Raw genomic sequence first — 17707 nt, forward strand, 5'->3', positions numbered from 1 at the left:
TCAATACATGCTTTATCTAGAGCACAAGCATGTCAATAAAATGCTTAACTTATATGATCAAAAACTTGGTGCGAGTGTTGCTTAGAACTGGACAATCAATATATAAGTCGTCTTTTGTTCGGGTTGCAGGACCACAGACACACCCTAAGCAGCACCCCACCTTGAGCGCCCCGACAACTCCGAGAACCGCAGCGGGACGCCGGGAGGTGGGGGAACAGGGGTGGCCGCCGCGATTGCGCCTGCGCGTGAGCATCCAACCAGACTCTCGGGGCGCAGCCGGGCCTTCCCCGCCTCGGAGAGGCCCGCCCCACCCTCCCGCCCGGCGATTGGTGAATTGGCAGCTCCAGGGGCGTGATTTAGAGGGCGCACCGTCAGCTCCTTCAATGGAAACGAGACAGAGGCGGGCCCAGGGGCGGAAGGAGCATGGCGTGGAGACAGCTAAAAGTGAGTCCAGCAAGTGGGGCTCTGAGATGGCGAGGACGAGGCGGAGCGGGGAGCGGCGCAGGGGGATAAGGGAGGGCTGTCCTGGACGATATGTGGGCAGGAGGCGGCTCCGAGAGCGTGGGCCTCTTTGGCACGTTTGCGTGTCTTTAGGGGCACCGCAAAAGCTCGTGTGTGTGCGTTTACACGTGTGCTTGGTCACTGTGTGTAAACGGCACGTGTAAACGGGTTAGATGCCGGTCTATGTCAGCGCATGTGGGCTAAATTTTTTTCTTTTTGCGACGGTCACCTCCCTCAGGGGCAAACTGTTATTGAGCTTGGCACAGGGGCGCTTAGTGAACACACGACGGCATAGCACTGTGTGCAGGATCCAACGTGGAATGAAATTACAAAAAGACATGGTCCCAACCCTTCTAGATGAAATTTTAGGGCGGGCGTCTAAGTAACGGTGTTCAGATAATTGTTGATTGACATAAGGGGCGTTCCAACAATCTCCTAGAGGAGACTAGAAGCGAGACAATGCATACTTGATCTGTATTGACAACTAGGAGTGATCCCTAAAGGCAAATCTGATCATGTCACTGCCTTGTTTAGGGAACAAAACCCAAATCTTTGTTCTGGCCAATACTGCTGCCTGTCTCCCCAGCTTCTTTTTAAGCTATACTTTTCCTCACCCCTTGGTACCCAACAAACTTTTCTTCTTCCCCCATTCCCTGGGTGCATCTCATTCTCCTCTGCCACCGAGAGAGCGTTTACACTTTTTCCTACCCCCCCCCCCCCAGGAAGTCACCTCCTCCAGGAAGCCTTTCTCTACCTCTGAGATTAGGTTGGGTTCTTCCATTACCCTATACTTTTTTTCTTCATAGCATTGTCACAGTTATATATGTGCATGATCGTTGATTTCTGTCTCCTCATGAGATTGTACTCCTCATGACAGCAGGGACTCTGTTCAGCCCACCTTTGAGGGCTCAATCATTGTGTGATGAATGATTGAATGAATGAATAAGTGACTCAGTATCTGGCAGGGACAATTAGAGAAAAGCATTATGAACCATGTTTGAGCTTGATCCAGTAAGACCTGATGCTCCTTTAAAAAAAGATGTTTTGAAACCCCCTTTATTATCCTCAAATGGAATTTAGGTATAATGTAATCTTTCTGTGCATAATTTTTAAAAGTCAACATAATGTCCTAACTGAAATATAAAGGAGAAATGAAAGTAATTTATAATAAAACAATACGTATTTGAATATGTACATGTTAGGGCATGAGTCTCCTAGATAGTGAGGTCGTCAGGTGGTTAAGCCTCTACTTAGAAATTCTAGTGCCACAGGTATGTTTTATTGTCAGACACCCCAAGCAAAGCACCGTGCCATTCCTGATAGATTTTCTGAAATGGTAAACAATTCTTGTTAATGTTCTGTGCAAGACAGTATAGTCATCCCTCAGTTTACAACGTAATTGCATTCCTGGAAAAGTCAATGTGTATGAAAACTGTGCAGCAGATAGTTTGTGTTTATGTGATGAAATACAGTTTGGGTCTGGGATCAGAGAATATGAACAGATATTTTTACCTACTGAATGTCAATAGGAGGTTCAAAAGTCAGACAGGACAGGGACAATTCATGTGTCAGATAGTCGCAAAGCAATGTAGGATGTCTGACTTCCTTGATTCCTCCCCACTAAATCTATCAGCATTCCCCCAAAATGGCCACCACATCTTCCCTAGGGGGCAGTACTGCCCTTCTTGAAACCTCTGCCCTGAAGTCCTTTAGGGCCAGACGAGTGTGTGTCAGCAGAAGTGTGGATACAGCTTTTGTGGAGGCCAGTGTGGGAGCAAGACTAGAAAAGAAGGAGACCAGTGTTAGCAGGAGGCTCGGGACATTGCTTCACATGACAAGTCATTATGTCCTCTGTGTATGTGTGTAAAGGGCTCAGAGAGGGTGCTCTTGTTTTCCAGAAGCGGGCCCAGGATGCCGTGGTCATCCTGGGGGGCGGAGGACTTCTCTTTGCCTCCTACCTGATGGCCACGGGGGATGAGCATTTCTACGCTGAGTACTTGATGCCAGCTCTGCAGAGGCTGCTGGACCCCGAGTCAGCCCACAGGCTGGCTGTTCGATTCACCTCCCTGGGGCTCCTTCCTCGTGCCTCGTTTAAAGACTCTGACATGCTGGTAGGTGCTCTTGGAATACCTTGTGCAATAGATACAAGACTCAAGGTCAAAGTCCCCTAATTCAGCTTGGACTGATCCTTTTGAAAACCAGAGTCCCAAGTTAGCGCCCCCAAAAAACTGTCATCCCTATCTACAGATCAGGACACTGAGGTACAAAGTAGTCAAGTGACTTACTCAAAGGCACACAGCTAGGAAGTGGCTGAGCCAGGATTCAAACTCATGGAGTCTGGCTCAGTATCCATCTCCTTAGTCACTGTCTGCCTTGCTGGGGTCTCAGGTAGCTCCGTCTTCACCTCTGCTAAATAGGGAAGCATGCCGGAGTCATTAAACATCTAATGTGACATAGGCACGTCCAGCCAAGCCCTTTGAGGAAGTCATACGAACACCTGTCCCCGCCTCCTGCAGCCCTACATTCAACACATGGGCCCACCACGTGCCCCTTACTGTTCTGTGTCCCGGGCTCCCTGCAGCAAACAAGATAGAAGGATCCACGTCCTCCTAGATTCTACATCTTCATGTAGCCCTGACAGTTTCCATTTGCGAGACTTCTTACCAAATGGGGACATTAGAACGATGTGAACATGAAGAAGACACCCAGCAAGTAGCACTCAGACCTCTCCAGGAACGGGTCGCTGTTATCCATCAAAGGGCTCTCCTTGATATTTCCTCTTTTTGTCTTAGAATCCTTTTCACTTCCCAGCCTGCAGTTTTGAGCAGATGTGTCATTTTACCTGACTTACCAGACTTACACACTGACAAGCACTGTAGAATCAGAAAGAGCTTTCTTTTCTCCCACTGTCCTAATGCAGAGCTGCTAGTCTGGAGGTCCTGGAACCCAGGGTAACAGGAGGGAGTGAGGAGCGGGCTGCAGAGGGGGGTGGATTTGGAAGGAAGCAGGTTATGACTGGGGAGGTACAGAGCTCTGTCCGTGGAAACACAGCCGATAGGGAGAGCAAGTGTGACCTCCGCGCTGTCATCCTGAACACCGCTGCGTGGGTCCCCACCCTCAGCACCTCATCGTTTAGGATGTGGTCCAGGCTCCCTAACTGACAGCTGAGACTCCTGATCATCTCACTCCAACTTAACTTGCTCCTGTTAGCTCTCCACCATTTCCCTAATTCTAGGGAATTAGGGAATTCCCTAATTCCAGGTCTAACAGACCTGGCAGTGTGTTAGAATCACCTGGGGTGCTTCTGGAAGATACAGATGCTCTGGCCTCGTCCCAGACCCATGTAACCATAATCTCTGGCGTGAGGACTGAAAGCTCCCCAGGGCATCCTGTCATTGAGATTGAGGATTGAGAGGCGCTGTCCTGAGGAAGGCACCCTGGTCCAGCACACTTGCTGCCTCACAGTCCCCGAGGTGCTGCGTGCACACTTGCACCTCCATGTGTTGTTGGTCTCCCTTCCTGGAGCAGCCTTTCCACCTCCTGCTTCCAGGACCAGACGGTGCCCACCCTTGGAGACCCTTGCTAGTCCTGCCAAGGTTCTCTGGCCACATCAGCTAACAGTGATGGATTCCATTGGCAATTGCTGGCTTTATGATAGCTCTCGATTTCTTGCACACCTTTTAAAGCACTTGTCTTGCTACTAGATTTGTTGGCTCCATCAGGGCAGGAATCCTGAATTACTTAGGAGCTAGGCTGGACGAGATCTGAGAGTAATTAGGTCTCGGTCACTCTCAATCTAGAGAACAATCTGGAATCCACCCCACATCTGACAGGGAAGAACCTGTCTCCAGCCACAGCCTGGTTCTGGAGCCCAGCAATCAGTTCTGTCCAGCAGAGCACTTCCTCCCTCTTGTGCCCCATGGGAGTCTTTGGGACATTGCTGGGGCTTCCTGTCAGCCCGGCTGAGGAGGGACACAGCTGGGGCTGACTTTCCAAGCTGATTAAAGGATTTTGCTGCCTGACACTCTATTTCAGAAGAGTACTATCGAGGGGCTGAGTGCAACAAGCCATTCTCTCTCACCGAGAATAGTGGATAAGAAGGTACAAATCTTAACCATAAATGGAAAAGACAGTGTCCATCTCCTGCTCAACCCATGGTGGAAACACTGTTTTTCTCCCCATTCCTGGTGATGATAAAGCCTAATTGTTCTCAAACTCTAGCAGGCATCAAAATCACCTGGAGAGCACTGTCAAAAATAGACTCCCTCAGAACTCCATTCTGCCCCACCCTCCCCCAAAGATTCTGAATCCTTAGTCTGGGGATGGGCCCTGGAATCAGATGTTTAACAAGCTTTCCAGATGTAGGTGTGCCCGGGACCACACTTTGAGAAATATCGGTATAGCCTGTGTACCTCTGACTTTGTCTCCCTCTCTCTAGGAAGTGAGAGTCCTGGGCCATAAATTCCGAAATCCAGTAGGAATTGCTGCAGGATTTGACAAGCATGGAGAAGCTGTGGATGGACTTTACAAGATGGGCTTTGGTTTTGTTGAGGTAGGCAGTGTTACCCCAAAACCTCAGGAAGGAAACCCCAGACCCAGAGTCTTCCGCCTCCCCGAGGACCAAGCTGTCATTAACAGGTAGGTGGGCGGCTAAGAGGTAACGGGGGTGCCTCCTGCCCAGCAGGGCGCTCAGAATTTTTCTGCCATACAATGTGGACATTTTTCTGTCATTTGGAATGTTCCAGAACCACTGAGCATCCATGTGGAGGCCTAGAGGCAGGTTTTATGATTTCAGTTTAACACGTATACACACCGAGGCTTGGAGAGCTACATAACCTAGCTACAGTCATGACATCATGAGCAGGAGGGCTTGGGACGGATCCAGGCTTATTGGACTTTAGAGTTTGTGCTTTTTCCACGTTGTTACTCCAGTGCCTTTGCCCAGCACTGTCCAGTAGAAATATAATGTGAGCCCCATATGTAATTTAAAGTATTCTAGTAGCCACAATAAAATGGTAAAAAGAAATAGGTGAAATTAATTTTAATATATTTAATTATTATTTGTAATAATTATATTATTTAATTATAAATACTTAATATATTCCAAATATCATTTTAACATATAATTAACATAAAAATGATGAATTAGCTATTTACCTTCTTTTACTTGTACCAAGTCTTCAAAATCCAGTGTTTTACCTCAGCTCCTCTTGGTGCGGACTGGTCACGTTTCGAGTGCTCAGTAGCCCATGGGGCTAGTGGCTCTTGTATTGGACAGTGCAGCCCTAGCCTTTAGGAAACTGGAAAATATAATAATCAGATAGACAGCTGCTTTTAGTAAGAGAGATCCTTCTAGATTGTGTAAAGCCCTTCTCTTGCTAATCCCTGGGCAGTTTTCACTACAGCAAACCCAGAAAGGGAAGAAGTTCCTACTTTTTGGTAACAGTTTTGAGAGCCTCCTTGGGGAGATCTGATAGGCATCTTTGGGCTGTTAACGAGTAGCCTTCTGGGAGACTGACGTATGGGAAGTTTATTTGGCTGCGCTTCCCGCTTTATTGTCCTCGTTTTGGGGAAATTTTCCAGCATTAGAGATCAAGTTATTGACCTTCCTGCTGCACTGCAGGCTGGGATCAATATCTTCCAAATGTCTGGGGAAAATACGTTTGTTTATGATTTGGCAGCAGGTACCTGGATGACTTGGCAGAATCCCGTAGATGAGAAGTGGCGGAGAGAGGAGGGCCTGTGCTCTGCCTCCTTGCTCTGCGTGGCACATGGTTGGTGCTCAAACGCTTGCTGAGCCAATGGATGAGTTTATTAAGTCCAACAATTATACGTGCCGCTGTATCTGTTAGGTGTTTTTGGCTGCAAGTAACAAAGTTGCTTAAACAATAGCTGTTTGTTGTTATTTATTTTCTTCTCATAACAGGTGTAGTAGGCAGTTCCTGGGTTGGCTGAGTAGCAGGGCAATGTCAGGACTCTGGTCCAACTTCTCTGGGCCTTCCCTTGTTTGTAAGACAGACACCCAGCTGCAAGCATTACGTCCTTGCACGTGGACATCCAAGAGTGGAAAGGGGAAAGGAAGTCTAGATATGGGGAGGATTGTCCCAGAAGCTCCCTGGTGGGCATCACCTGGTGTCTCAGTGGCCATGCCTAGTCACACGTTCATGCTTCAGTTGCCAGTGAGGCTGGGAAAGGAGTCATTGGCATTTTCACTCATATCAGGGGAGCTGGGTTCCACTGGCAAAGAGGAAGGGAGGTCAACAACCCGGATGGGGCCAGGGAGACAGAGACGAGCAAGGGAGATGAGGTCCCTGCCTTTGTGGAGAGTCTAGTGGCAGGGTGATGGAGAAGTAAGACATGTCCCTTGTCCTCAAGAAGATTATAACCCAGGAGGGGAACTTAAGCATACATGTACATCCCAAGCCAGGAGAAAGACAGGTACAAAGCACCCCATGGATGGCAAGGGGTGAGGGACCATTCGTGGCTGGGAGCTTTATGCAAAGAGGAGAGGGAGCATTTGATCTGGTCAGGAAGAGGGGACGATTTTAATAGGCAGAAAGGATGGGGAAATGGAGGTGCAGATGGATGCCAGGAGGCATTCGTGGAGCGCAGACAGGAGGTGGAGAGTGGGGTTGTCAGAGTGGTGAGGGCTCTGCCGGGTGGGAGGAGTGGGGGCTGGACCTGACACATCCGGGGCAGCTACGCATCTGAGTCCGGGCTGTTTCCAGCGCCAGTTGGCTGAGCAGCTTGTTTGCAAATTTTAATCTTTCCGTTAATGTTTGATGGTGTTCTGGTAAGTTCTCTAGGAGTTCCAGGGGTGTTTAGACCTTGGAAGTCTAAGAACCGACTCTGATTTTTTTCTTTTCTATTTTTACAAGTCATAAATATACAGTAGAAATGGCATGGAGCCATCTCTCCAGGGTCTTTGCCTTCTGGCTGAGGGCCCTACCTTGTCCCCTCCCCATCCGCTTGTGTGCTACAGATACGGATTTAACAGTCACGGACTCTCAGTGGTGGAACAGAGGTTACGGGCCAGACAGCAGACGCAGGCCAGGCTCACAGAAGGTAAAGTGGGGGTGCGTTAGAGGGCCTTTCTCATTTGTTGGAAGGAAACATGTGGGAGAAACATCAGGAACATTCCTAGTGAAATAAACATGATTGAGCAATAGGAAAAAACATGCTGGAACTCAGAGGAATTTTCCTGGCTCCTCTACAGCCTCCAAGATTTTAACTGAATTTCACAATTTAGCAGAGAGGTACTTAATTTCTGCCTCGTTACATAACTTTTGGTATATCATAACTGGGGCAACTTGGAAGTGAGCAGAGTGGCTCCTCTGTGATCACGTGGTAATTATGATGTGAGGACGGCTTGAGCGCCCTCTCCCTGTGTCCTGCTCTGTTGTCCTTTTGTCCGTTATATAAATAATGCATGTTAACTATGGATGTGTTAGTAAATACAGAGGAGCATAAAGAAGAAAATTAAAATCACTCATACTCCTACCCCCTCAGGGAAAACTACTCCTGGCATTTGGGGAAATATCCTTCACGACTTGTTTGGAAAGACCATGCGTTTTTGAAGGCCGCCTTTGGACATGCTGATGTTTATTCTCTGGGGGTCCCCACTTTGCTGTCCCTCAGGATGCACATAGTGGTCGTGGCACTGTGTTGTCCTCATCATACCTTCCCAGGCACCCTCTGGGATTATGTGGGGCTGTGGCCATTTTCCTCTTTGGGCCCCTCTGGAAGTCCTTCCAGGAGGTTTTGGTCTCATTAGGTGTCCTAGTGGTGAGATGAAAAAAACCCCTGGATATCGGATTCACTTCAGGAAGCAAGGCTGAAAGGGCTGAGGCAGTCAGCATCTGTGATTTGGGGAGTGGGAAGTGACCTTGTGTGGAAATCCCGGGCTTTGGTAGAACCAGACCCTGCTCTACTACAGACCCTCCCACCTGGGGAACTCAGAAGGTCAGAACATGACTGTCATGGTTTGTGATATCTCCTGCCTTCTTGGCCCCCTTTCCTTCTTTTAATTGTCCCTGGTGCTCTTCATACCTGCTCTCTCCCTTCTTCCCCCTCGCCCATCCCCTCACCCCCACTCTGGCGCTAACATTCACTGGAGTGAAGCAAAGTCCTAGAGCAGAGCTCTGCACGTGGTGTTCACCAGCAGCCAGAAGCCTTGACGACGGCCTATTGCTAGCACCAGGCCAAGGAACATGAGCTGACAAGAGCGATGGTGCCCTTTGGGGATAGAGTAATTCAGCAATTTCTGTCTAACTCCAGATCTTGTCAGTTGGGCAGATGGCTGCTAATGAAAGACCCAGTAGCTACATGAAAGCGATACTCTCTTTCAAGCCAGTTTACCTGTGTGGGAAAGAATTAGAACTTACAAATGACTTGGCTCGATGGATGCTAGACTTGGGAAGCTTGGAGACCTTGCTGTGTAACTGTTGTCTAATTGGGTTCTAACCCCTGCCCCTAGGCATGAAATTAGCTACACAAATCTCATTTACTTTCAAGCTGATGAGAAAAGGGTGACTCCATTTAGGGTATGAGAAGGTGGTTAGCAGCACTAGATGCTGTTCTTTCATCCTCCCTGACCTGACACATGTTCATATGTTTTGTGAGCTAACTTGGTATTCCAGATCTTTTCCCAACCATCAGGTGGAAAAGCAGCCTGCACCACTGATGTGCCATTGACCTTTGCAGACAGGATGGTATCTTAGGAGAAGTCAAGTACAGACAACCCCTTGCTTTCACACAGAGCCTGTTTCTGAAATATATTTTTCTGAAAGTCCAAAATGCAAGTCAAGTGATATCCCCATGGATTTTTAAGTTAAAGTGGCTATACAACTTACTGTGCAAATTGTGAAGAGTGAAGGGAACGGGCATTAGTCATGCTGCTCGGCTACAGGAGCAATCAGGGCTGTCCTGGGAGCACGGGGGTGTGTGGTCACCCTAGTTATATGGGGGACTCCCTTCTCAGAGAACTGAAATTATACATTATAAAATAATTATACTTCTACATTGTAGGTATGATAATTGAAAATATTTTCCAGTATCTTATACATATTCTTTAATTTTGCTTTTTCTTTACAACTGCACACCCAGTCACCTGACTCAAATCCAACAAGCAGCCCCTGAGAGTAAACAGTTGTCTGACAGGCCTATTCATTTCTGTCTCTTCTCAGTTGTTTTACATTTATGAGCCCCTTTTTATCACTGGTATTTGTACTCCGAATTTCTCCATTTTCCATTAAATATTGAAAAAGAAAAAGGGCACAATGCAGTAAAACATCTAGTAGTTGCTCAAACATTGCTACGTGGACCGCGATAGTGAGCTGTTTCTTGGTCGGCAGCCAGCACCGTGCAGCAGTTCACAGGATTTGTCAGCTAGTGCTAGAAGGTTCACATTTGGGGGTGGAAGGCCGATAAGGCTGTTCATGGGCTGTTTAGTCAAAGACAGCTTCAAAATATTGCATGGGAAATGGTGTGTGGGGACAACATCTTGACCAGTGCTATTTACAGATGGGCTGCCATTAGGAATAAATCTGGGGAAGAATAAGACCTCGGCGGACGCTGCCTCGGACTATGCAGAGGGGGTTCGAGTCCTGGGACCTTTGGCTGACTACCTGGTAGTGAACGTGTCCAGTCCCAACACGGCCGGGCTGCGGAGCCTTCAGGGAAAGGCTGAGCTGCGCCGCCTGCTGACCAAGGTGGGCAATTACATCTCCAGACCCCACTCCACCAGCCTACTGACTCCTGTTCCTTCTCCAAGGCAAAGCTTCAGAGTCACTACTGAGGAGCTGTCCTTACACCTGGGTCAGTTAGGACCCCTCGCTATACGTCTCACCCCCTATCATAACATAGATTATGCTCAATAGTAATTAACTGCTCAGTTATCATCTCTGCTGTTAAACCATAAGGTCTGTGAGAGTAGGGACCATGTCTCTCTCATTTACCACTCTGTCCTTAGCATCCAGCACATTGAATGAATTAATTAATTAAATGACTTTTCACCAAACAATATTTGTGACAGTATTTCCTTGTTGTCTCTTTTAGGAACAAAAGTCTAAATAAACTTTAATATATTAGCCAATGCCAGTGACAACATTAGGGATTCAATCTTGGGAATCCTTTGGTTCAAGAGAATGGAATCAGATCCGTCTCGAAGGGGTCTTTTGCATAACTGAGAGCTGTGTTTCCTGAAAAGGAGAAATTGCTCCTGCTTTAATTTGGTCGCTGGTCTATAATAGCTGGTCTTTAATAAGAACACGCTGGTCTGTGGCTGCAGGTCACGGTTGCACCACTGGGCTATGGTCTCGGGGTCCCCATGTCTGGCCATGTGTTGCTCTAGGTGCTGCAGGAGAGGGATGCCTTGAAGGGAGTGCACAAGCCGGCCGTGCTGGTGAAGATCGCGCCCGACCTCATGGCCCAGGACAAGGAGGATATCGCCAGTGTGGTGAGAGAGGTGCGAGGTGGGGCCCGGGCCCCGGGGACACCCCTCATGGCTTGTAGAGGTCTTTTGGCCAGCTGGGCTAGCCCAGAATGGCAGCCCTGTGGTTTCCTTTCTATGATATTGAGGGCTGGTCTGGTGACTGTCATGATGTAACTCTTCATAATAAGATGCGAATGTTTGAGTAAATCTTTGAATGAGTCTTTTTCTCATACTTCTTCCCTCCTTTCTTTCCTCATCTTCATTCAGCAAGGGCTTTAAGGCTTGTGCTTGCATCCTTGGCCAGTCTTGGTCAGAACGGAGTATTCTGTCTCTCTCTCTCCAGTCTAACACCAGATCTCTGTGTCATAGAGTAGTGGAAACACAGACTGAGCCCCGCAGTCCTGGGTTCAAATCTGGGTTCCACCACCTACTACTTGGACAGGACATGCTAAAGTGGGTTTTTCTAAGGATTTAATCCTGTCCTAGTGGAACATTCTGGGTGGTTGGTATATGATGGCTGCTATTGTCATCTTGAGGCTCATTCTGACACTTATTCAAGAAGGAGAGTGAGGTCTAGTATAGTTCTTGCTTCCGGGGGCTGTAGGTGTGGGCTTCTGGCCTGGCTGCTGTCCCAGACCCCCAGAGAAGCTCCTCCAAGTCCCTCAGTGCCATGACTGGCGGGCTCTTTCTCTGTCTCACACTGCAGTTGGGCATCGATGGATTGATTGTCACGAACACCACAGTGAGCCGCCCTGCCAGCCTCCAGGGTGCCCTGCGCTCTGAAATGGGAGGGCTGAGTGGGAAGCCCCTCCGGGATTTATCAACTCAAACCATCCGGGAGATGTATGCACTCACCCAAGGCAAGGATTCGGTGTCTGTGTCTTTGCATTTGTGTGTGGCCTGGGTTCCGGGGTTGTGATCAGAATCGGTGCTCCCTGAACTGCACTCGGCAGAGGGGCTGGAGGGCTGAAGTCTTCTTCACGAGGTCGTCATGTGCTTCTCTGCAGGCAGAGTCCCCATAATCGGGGTTGGCGGTGTCAGCAGTGGGCAGGACGCGCTGGAGAAGATCCGGGCAGGGGCCTCCCTGGTGCAGCTGTACACGGCCCTCACCTATCGGGGGCCGCCTGTGGTGGGCAGAGTCAAGCGGGAGCTGGAGGCCCTTTTGAAGTGAGTGGGGCCACGCTCGTGGCTTGAATCAGGCGAAGTTAATGTGGTATTGATTCAGAATGACTCACATCAAGGGGATGCTATTCATCTGTCTGTATTTATTCTTCATTCACAAGGATTTGAGGGGTACACTCCAAACACAGGGGAAAATTACTCTGTTGCTCCTTTGATGAAGGACAAACAGTGCCAAGGAATTCCAGATTAACTTCTACGGCAATGGTGTTTATAGGCCTGAGGAGCTCTGGCGGCATTCCAAGTCATTCAGTGACATTGGCTTGATGACAGGGAGCTGGCAATACTTAAAATCAACTCCCTTCCTGGTCTGAAGACTTAGGTGGCAGTATCTCTGGGTTCCTGGGTGAAGGCAGTGTAGAGGGCACGAGGCACGCGTTTGGGAGAGCGGGACAGGTACAGTCACGGAGCAGACAAAGTCTAGGTGAACGTGGGCTTTCAGTAAGGGCAGGGCCTGGCCTTTACCATTTGCTGAAATCGCTTTGTTTTCTCTTTTTCCAGGGAGCAGGGTTTTACTAGAATCACAGACGCGATTGGAGTCGATCATCGGAGGTGAGGACGTTGTCGGTGGGAAGCCTGATCTGGAATCTTCCCACTAAATCGGGCGAGCCTTTGTGGCTGGATTGAGAAAGGAGAGCTGCATTCCCCCAAGCCGCAAGAGCTCTTCCTTCAGCCTGACTGTGAAAGCCAATGATGAGGGTCACCAGAATCACACAGGCTTTCTTCAATCACCTGTCAGACCATGAACTGCGTGCGTGGTTCTTTCTAGACTCAAATCCCAGGATCCTTTAATATTGCAAGGACATTAAATATTTGGGGAAAAAAAATCATGGAAAAAATAAAGACATTTAAAACTTGGATTTAAATCCCAGCCTTCCCCCGGCTTCACCCAAACGCTGCTACCTGGGGTCTGCAGTGGGCTTCCCAGGAGCTTGACTCTTTTTCATTCTATCTTTATTTTTATTTAAGTTTTTAACTTTATTTTGAAGATATTTCAAACATAGACAAAAGTTGCAAGAATAGGGCTTGTGGATGGCCGTCCTCTCCCTGTGTCTTCACATCCTCCCTCTGTGTGTCTGGGTCCTGATCTCTCCTGACAAGGACACCAGTCATATTGCATTAGGGCCCACCCTGGTGACCTCATTTTAATTTGATTACCTCTGTAAAGACCCTATCTCCAAATAAGGTCACATTTCGAGGTACTAGGGCTTGGGGTTTCAACATAATTTTGGGGAGACACAATTCAACTCATCACAGGAAACGTGCTTGTGGTCCCCTTTTTTAATAGCTGTGACTTGGGGTGCTGTTGGGCAGACAGGTTCTTAAGGTGCTTGAAGATACTAGGCAGCGGCTGAAGAGGACTAGTCATTAACTGAAGAAATAGAGACATGCTAACCCTCAATACCGAAAAGCACTTGCTGAGGAGAAGCTGGAAACCTCCTCTGGGAGGCGCAGTTCATGTCTGTGGCTTCACGGGCAACAGAACATTACCTTTGTTCCCATCACCTCGGTACAGGTTTTAGTTTAAATTTGACTTCTCGGTAGTTCTGTGAAGAGGCATGTAGCTGCAATCGAGATAACATATCCTATTGCCTCATCATTTGATCTCGGCTACAGCCTTTGCCCTCTCCCTCTGCCCACTCATCACTCTGCCAAGAAACCAGCAGTCAGGCTCCCACTGTCTTTTTCAAAGATCTTCTTCTTTGTATCTTATAATGAAAATAATACCTACTCACAAAGAAATTTAAACAATACAGCCCATAAGTAAAAGTCTTCCTCTTTCCCCCTCAAACAATTCCACTTCCCAGAGGTAATCACAGTTAACTTTTGTATCTATCTAGATTTTTCCAGACATTTTTCTTTGTATATACAAGCACATGTATCCATAGCTATCTATCTTCTTTTATCTCTCTGCACACACATACATAGAAATGTTTCAAGAATAGTACAAAGAACAATTTTTTTAAAACTGAATCATATGAGAGTAAATTGCTGATCTGATGCCCCATCATCCTGATTATTTTAGTGTGGATTTCTTGCAAACAAGTACATTCTGCTACACAACCACAATACAACAGTCAGAGTCAGGGTATCAACTCTGATACATTACTTTCATCTCATCTTCAAGCCAGGCAGTAGGCAGAATTTCTAAAATGCATCCCTCTCCCCATATGCCCTGTCCTAATCCCTGGAACCTATGTATGATGACGTATCACTCCCCTGACTGTGTTATGTTATGTGGTTTAAGATAGGAACCTCCTTGAAGGAGATAAGTCGTGCGGGTCTAATCTTATCACATGGGTTCCTTTAAAAGCAGAGAATTTTCTCTGGCTGGGGGAAGAAGACATCAGTGAGATTTGAAGCATGAGAAGCTATCAGAGTGCTGATGATGCTTTCAAGATGGGGGGGCGTGTGGACAGGTGAAGAAATGTATCGGCCCCTGGCTGACAGCCAGCAAGGAGGCAAGATCTCAGACCTACAGCCACAGAGAACTGGATTTCGCCAACAATTGAATGAGCTTGGAAGCAGATTCTTTCCAAAGTCTTTGGGTAAGAACCCATCCTGGCCAACACCTCGATATTGGCCTTGTGATACCCTGAGCATAGAACCCAGCTGAACCTCAATTTCTGATATAGAACCATGAGCTAATAAATGGGTGTTGTTTCAAACCACTAAGTTTGTGGTAATTTGTTACACAGCAATCAAAAACGAATACGGGCCAACTTCATGCTTTGCCAGTTGTCCCAATCATGTCCTTAAAAGTATCCAGTTCAGAATCACATGTTGCACTTGGTTGTCATGTCTCTTTAGTCTCCTTCTGTCTGGAAAAGTTCCTACCTGTCCTTAACTTCATGTCCTTGACACCTTGGAAGATGGTAGGCCAGTTATTGTGTAGACTGGCCCTCATTTGAGACTGGTGTTTCCTCGTGACTGGATTCAGGCTATGCAGCTTCGGCAGGGACGTTACAGAAGCAATGGTGTGCTCTCACTGCATCCCGCCAGGTGACACACAATTTCAATTTGTCCTATTACTGTAATGTTCACTCGGGTCACTTGAAGTGTGTCTGCCAGGCTTCTCCATTATCAAGTCATTCATTTTTCTTTGTAATTAATGAGTATTTTGTAGGGGACTACTTTGAAACTATGTAATTATCTTGTTCCTCATCAAACCTTCATTTTATTTGTTTATTTATATCAGTGTGGCCTCCCTCATAATTTTCAATTTTATTCAGTGGCTCATAATCCATTACTATCAGTATTTTGATAACCAAATTTCCTATATTCAGCCAATGGGAGCCTCTTCAGGTGGCTTCTGTGTCCTTTTCACATGTCTCCATCATTCTTTGCATATCTCCTTGCTTTCTGGCACAAGATATTCCAGGCTCATCAGATAATTTCCCTGGCCTAGCTCAGGAACCAGCCATTTCTCAACGAGCCCGGTTCCTTTCATTGTAGAATGACACTTAGAAACCAAGATCTGGATGCTCATTGCCACAGGAGTGTTGCTGTTCCCAGTCTCTCTCAGTGGACAGTACTGGGGAATATACCTGTGCACACACACATCTATATTTCCCTATCTTTATATATTGAAAACCATGAGTTCAGACTGATACCTTCAATTCCAATCCCAAACCATAAGGTTCATGCTAGTTTCTTCCCTTTCCAAATTCGTGACTCCCTCCTATGAAAGCAGGAAACCCTGGCTCCCTTTATACTTCCTCTGTTTTCTCATTTGATCCATCCTCTTGTACGTAGCTAATCTCTGGTTTCCACTTCACTACCATGTGTGGGCATCTTTTCCCTTGCTGGGATCCTGACACCCTCCAAGATCCCCACCCCATAGGCACCCCCCTCACTTTGTGCAGCTCTAACGTCTGCTCCAGGATGCTTCCCGGGGCAGACATCCTCCTTATCCCATTTAGGCTGCATCCCTTGTGCTGGCCTGTCCCCCTGCATGGTCACTTTCCTCACCAGCTGGGACTCTGACACTCCACACCAAGTAGCTACACACACACACACACACACACACACACACACACACTCTTTGTGGACACCCTCCTCATTCCGTGTGGGCTTTGACACTCTGCTTTGAGCCTGTGCTCCTCTTGCACCCCCATTGCAGGCACCTACCTTGCTCTGTGCCACCGAATGGCTTTATGACTGAACGTCTCAGGAAAGGGAGGGGAAAGGGGGAAGAGTTACCCTTTGGCAGGTTCTCTGTTGGAGACTGACACTCTGTCTCTCAGCACAGATGTAACAGGCTGCTGTTTCTTCCCTTGAGCACCACAGTAAGTAGCTGGCTTGCTACTTACTTTGGGCCTATGGATTCAGGGATTCAGGGGCCATGTGCTGTAAGGAGTACCTATTTTTTTGTGTGTGAGGAAGATCAGCCCTGAGCTAACATCTGATGCCAATCTTCCACTTTTATTTATTTTTTTTTTTTGCTGAGGAAGATTGGCCCAGAGCTAACATTTGTGCCCATCTTCCTCTACTTTATATGGAAACTGCCACAGCATAGCTTGACAAGTGGTGCGTCAGTGCACGCCCAGGATCCAAACCCACGAACCCCGGGCCACCGCCACAGTGAAGCGCGGAGTGCGCGCACATAACTGCTTATGCCACCGGGCCGGCCCCAGGAGTACCTATTTTCTTTAACACTGAAACTACACTCAGAGCCCAGAGAAATGCACAAGGCTGGGAGACACACGGGAGGAGCACCAGACTGATGACGCCTGAGTCTCTCTTTGGGGCCCAAGATCAACGAGTGGAATGGTGCGCAGAATTGCTAATACTATTTACATCGTTCACTCTTGCATTTTGTGTCAGCTGCGTAATTGGCATTGCTTGCCAATTTCACATTGGTTACATATACGTAGTTAAAAGTTAAATCTTATCCTGCAACTTGCTTTTTTCACGTATCATCATGGAGTCTTTCAGTGTCCGTCCCTTAGATCTGCCTTGCCCTTTCCCACAGCATAAACACATCAGTGTTCACTTATGGGTAGACACATGGGCTGTTTTCAGTTTCTCACATCACGAGCAGAACAGCACTGCGGGGTGCCTCCTGTTGTATGTACCTTTGTGCTCTTGCAGCAGAACTTCTGTAGAATAGATTCCCAGAAGTGGTATCGCTCTGGCAAAGGTTATATGCAGTTAAAATGTTGACAGTGACTGCCAATTGCCATTAGGGAGGGCTGTGCCAATATATACTTTCTCTCCAGCTTTGTAAGAGAGGGCCCCTTTCCTCTTATGTTGCTCCACACTGGAATTTCCAAGTACTGGTCTGGCATAAGCTGTTTTTCCTTCTCCACTTTCTCACTGGGGAATAGCTGACTTATGTCTCTTCCTTGGTGGAAAAAGAACTGTGGGTTTAGCAAGCCACTTTGGGCTGCAGCCAGAGTGACTGCCACATCCATTTCTGTGTGTGTGTGTGTGCGCGCATGTGTGATTTCTACTAAGTAGACCCCAGGGAAGGGTTTCCCTGGGTTCTCCATTCTCACTGTCTCAGGTGGCCCTCGCTGTTTCTCCTCCCGCCAGTGGGCCCACCAGTGGGCTCAGCTCTGTATCTGAAGGCCTGGGCTTCCTGCATGCAGC

The 17707-nt window shown here is 47.7% G+C and overlaps 2 protein-coding genes across 4 annotated transcripts in view; one reads left to right on the forward strand and one right to left on the reverse strand.

The window, feature by feature from the left end:
• PKD1L3 (polycystin 1 like 3, transient receptor potential channel interacting) overlaps positions 1-17707 on the reverse strand; it is a 357135-nt gene that overhangs the window by 74814 nt on the left and 264614 nt on the right. The gene's annotated exons all lie outside the window — the stretch shown is intronic.
• DHODH (dihydroorotate dehydrogenase (quinone)) lies at positions 399-12972 on the forward strand. The gene is made up of 9 exons (XM_004431795.2): positions 399-444; positions 2400-2612; positions 4940-5139; positions 7484-7566; positions 10024-10211; positions 10853-10966; positions 11640-11793; positions 11941-12100; positions 12614-12972. Exons 1-9 carry the CDS (start codon positions 424-426, stop codon positions 12666-12668), a joined length of 1188 nt encoding a protein of 395 aa, XP_004431852.2. The 5' UTR covers positions 399-423; the 3' UTR covers positions 12669-12972.

This window comes from Ceratotherium simum, chromosome 30, assembly GCF_057802395.1.
Source record: "Ceratotherium simum simum isolate JZ-2026a chromosome 30, ASM5780239v1, whole genome shotgun sequence".
NCBI lineage: Eukaryota > Metazoa > Chordata > Mammalia > Perissodactyla > Rhinocerotidae > Ceratotherium > Ceratotherium simum.

Excerpts from the sequence above, each read along its gene's own strand:
- DHODH (XM_004431795.2), top strand. The coding sequence starts at position 424 with ATGGCGTGGAGACAGCTAAAA. Across the intron at positions 10,212-10,852 it reads TGCGCCGCCTGCTGACCAAG|GTGCTGCAGGAGAGGGATGC; the intron begins GTGGGCAATTAC and ends GTGTTGCTCTAG. Across the intron at positions 12,101-12,613 it reads GAGCTGGAGGCCCTTTTGAA|GGAGCAGGGTTTTACTAGAA; the intron begins GTGAGTGGGGCC and ends CTCTTTTTCCAG.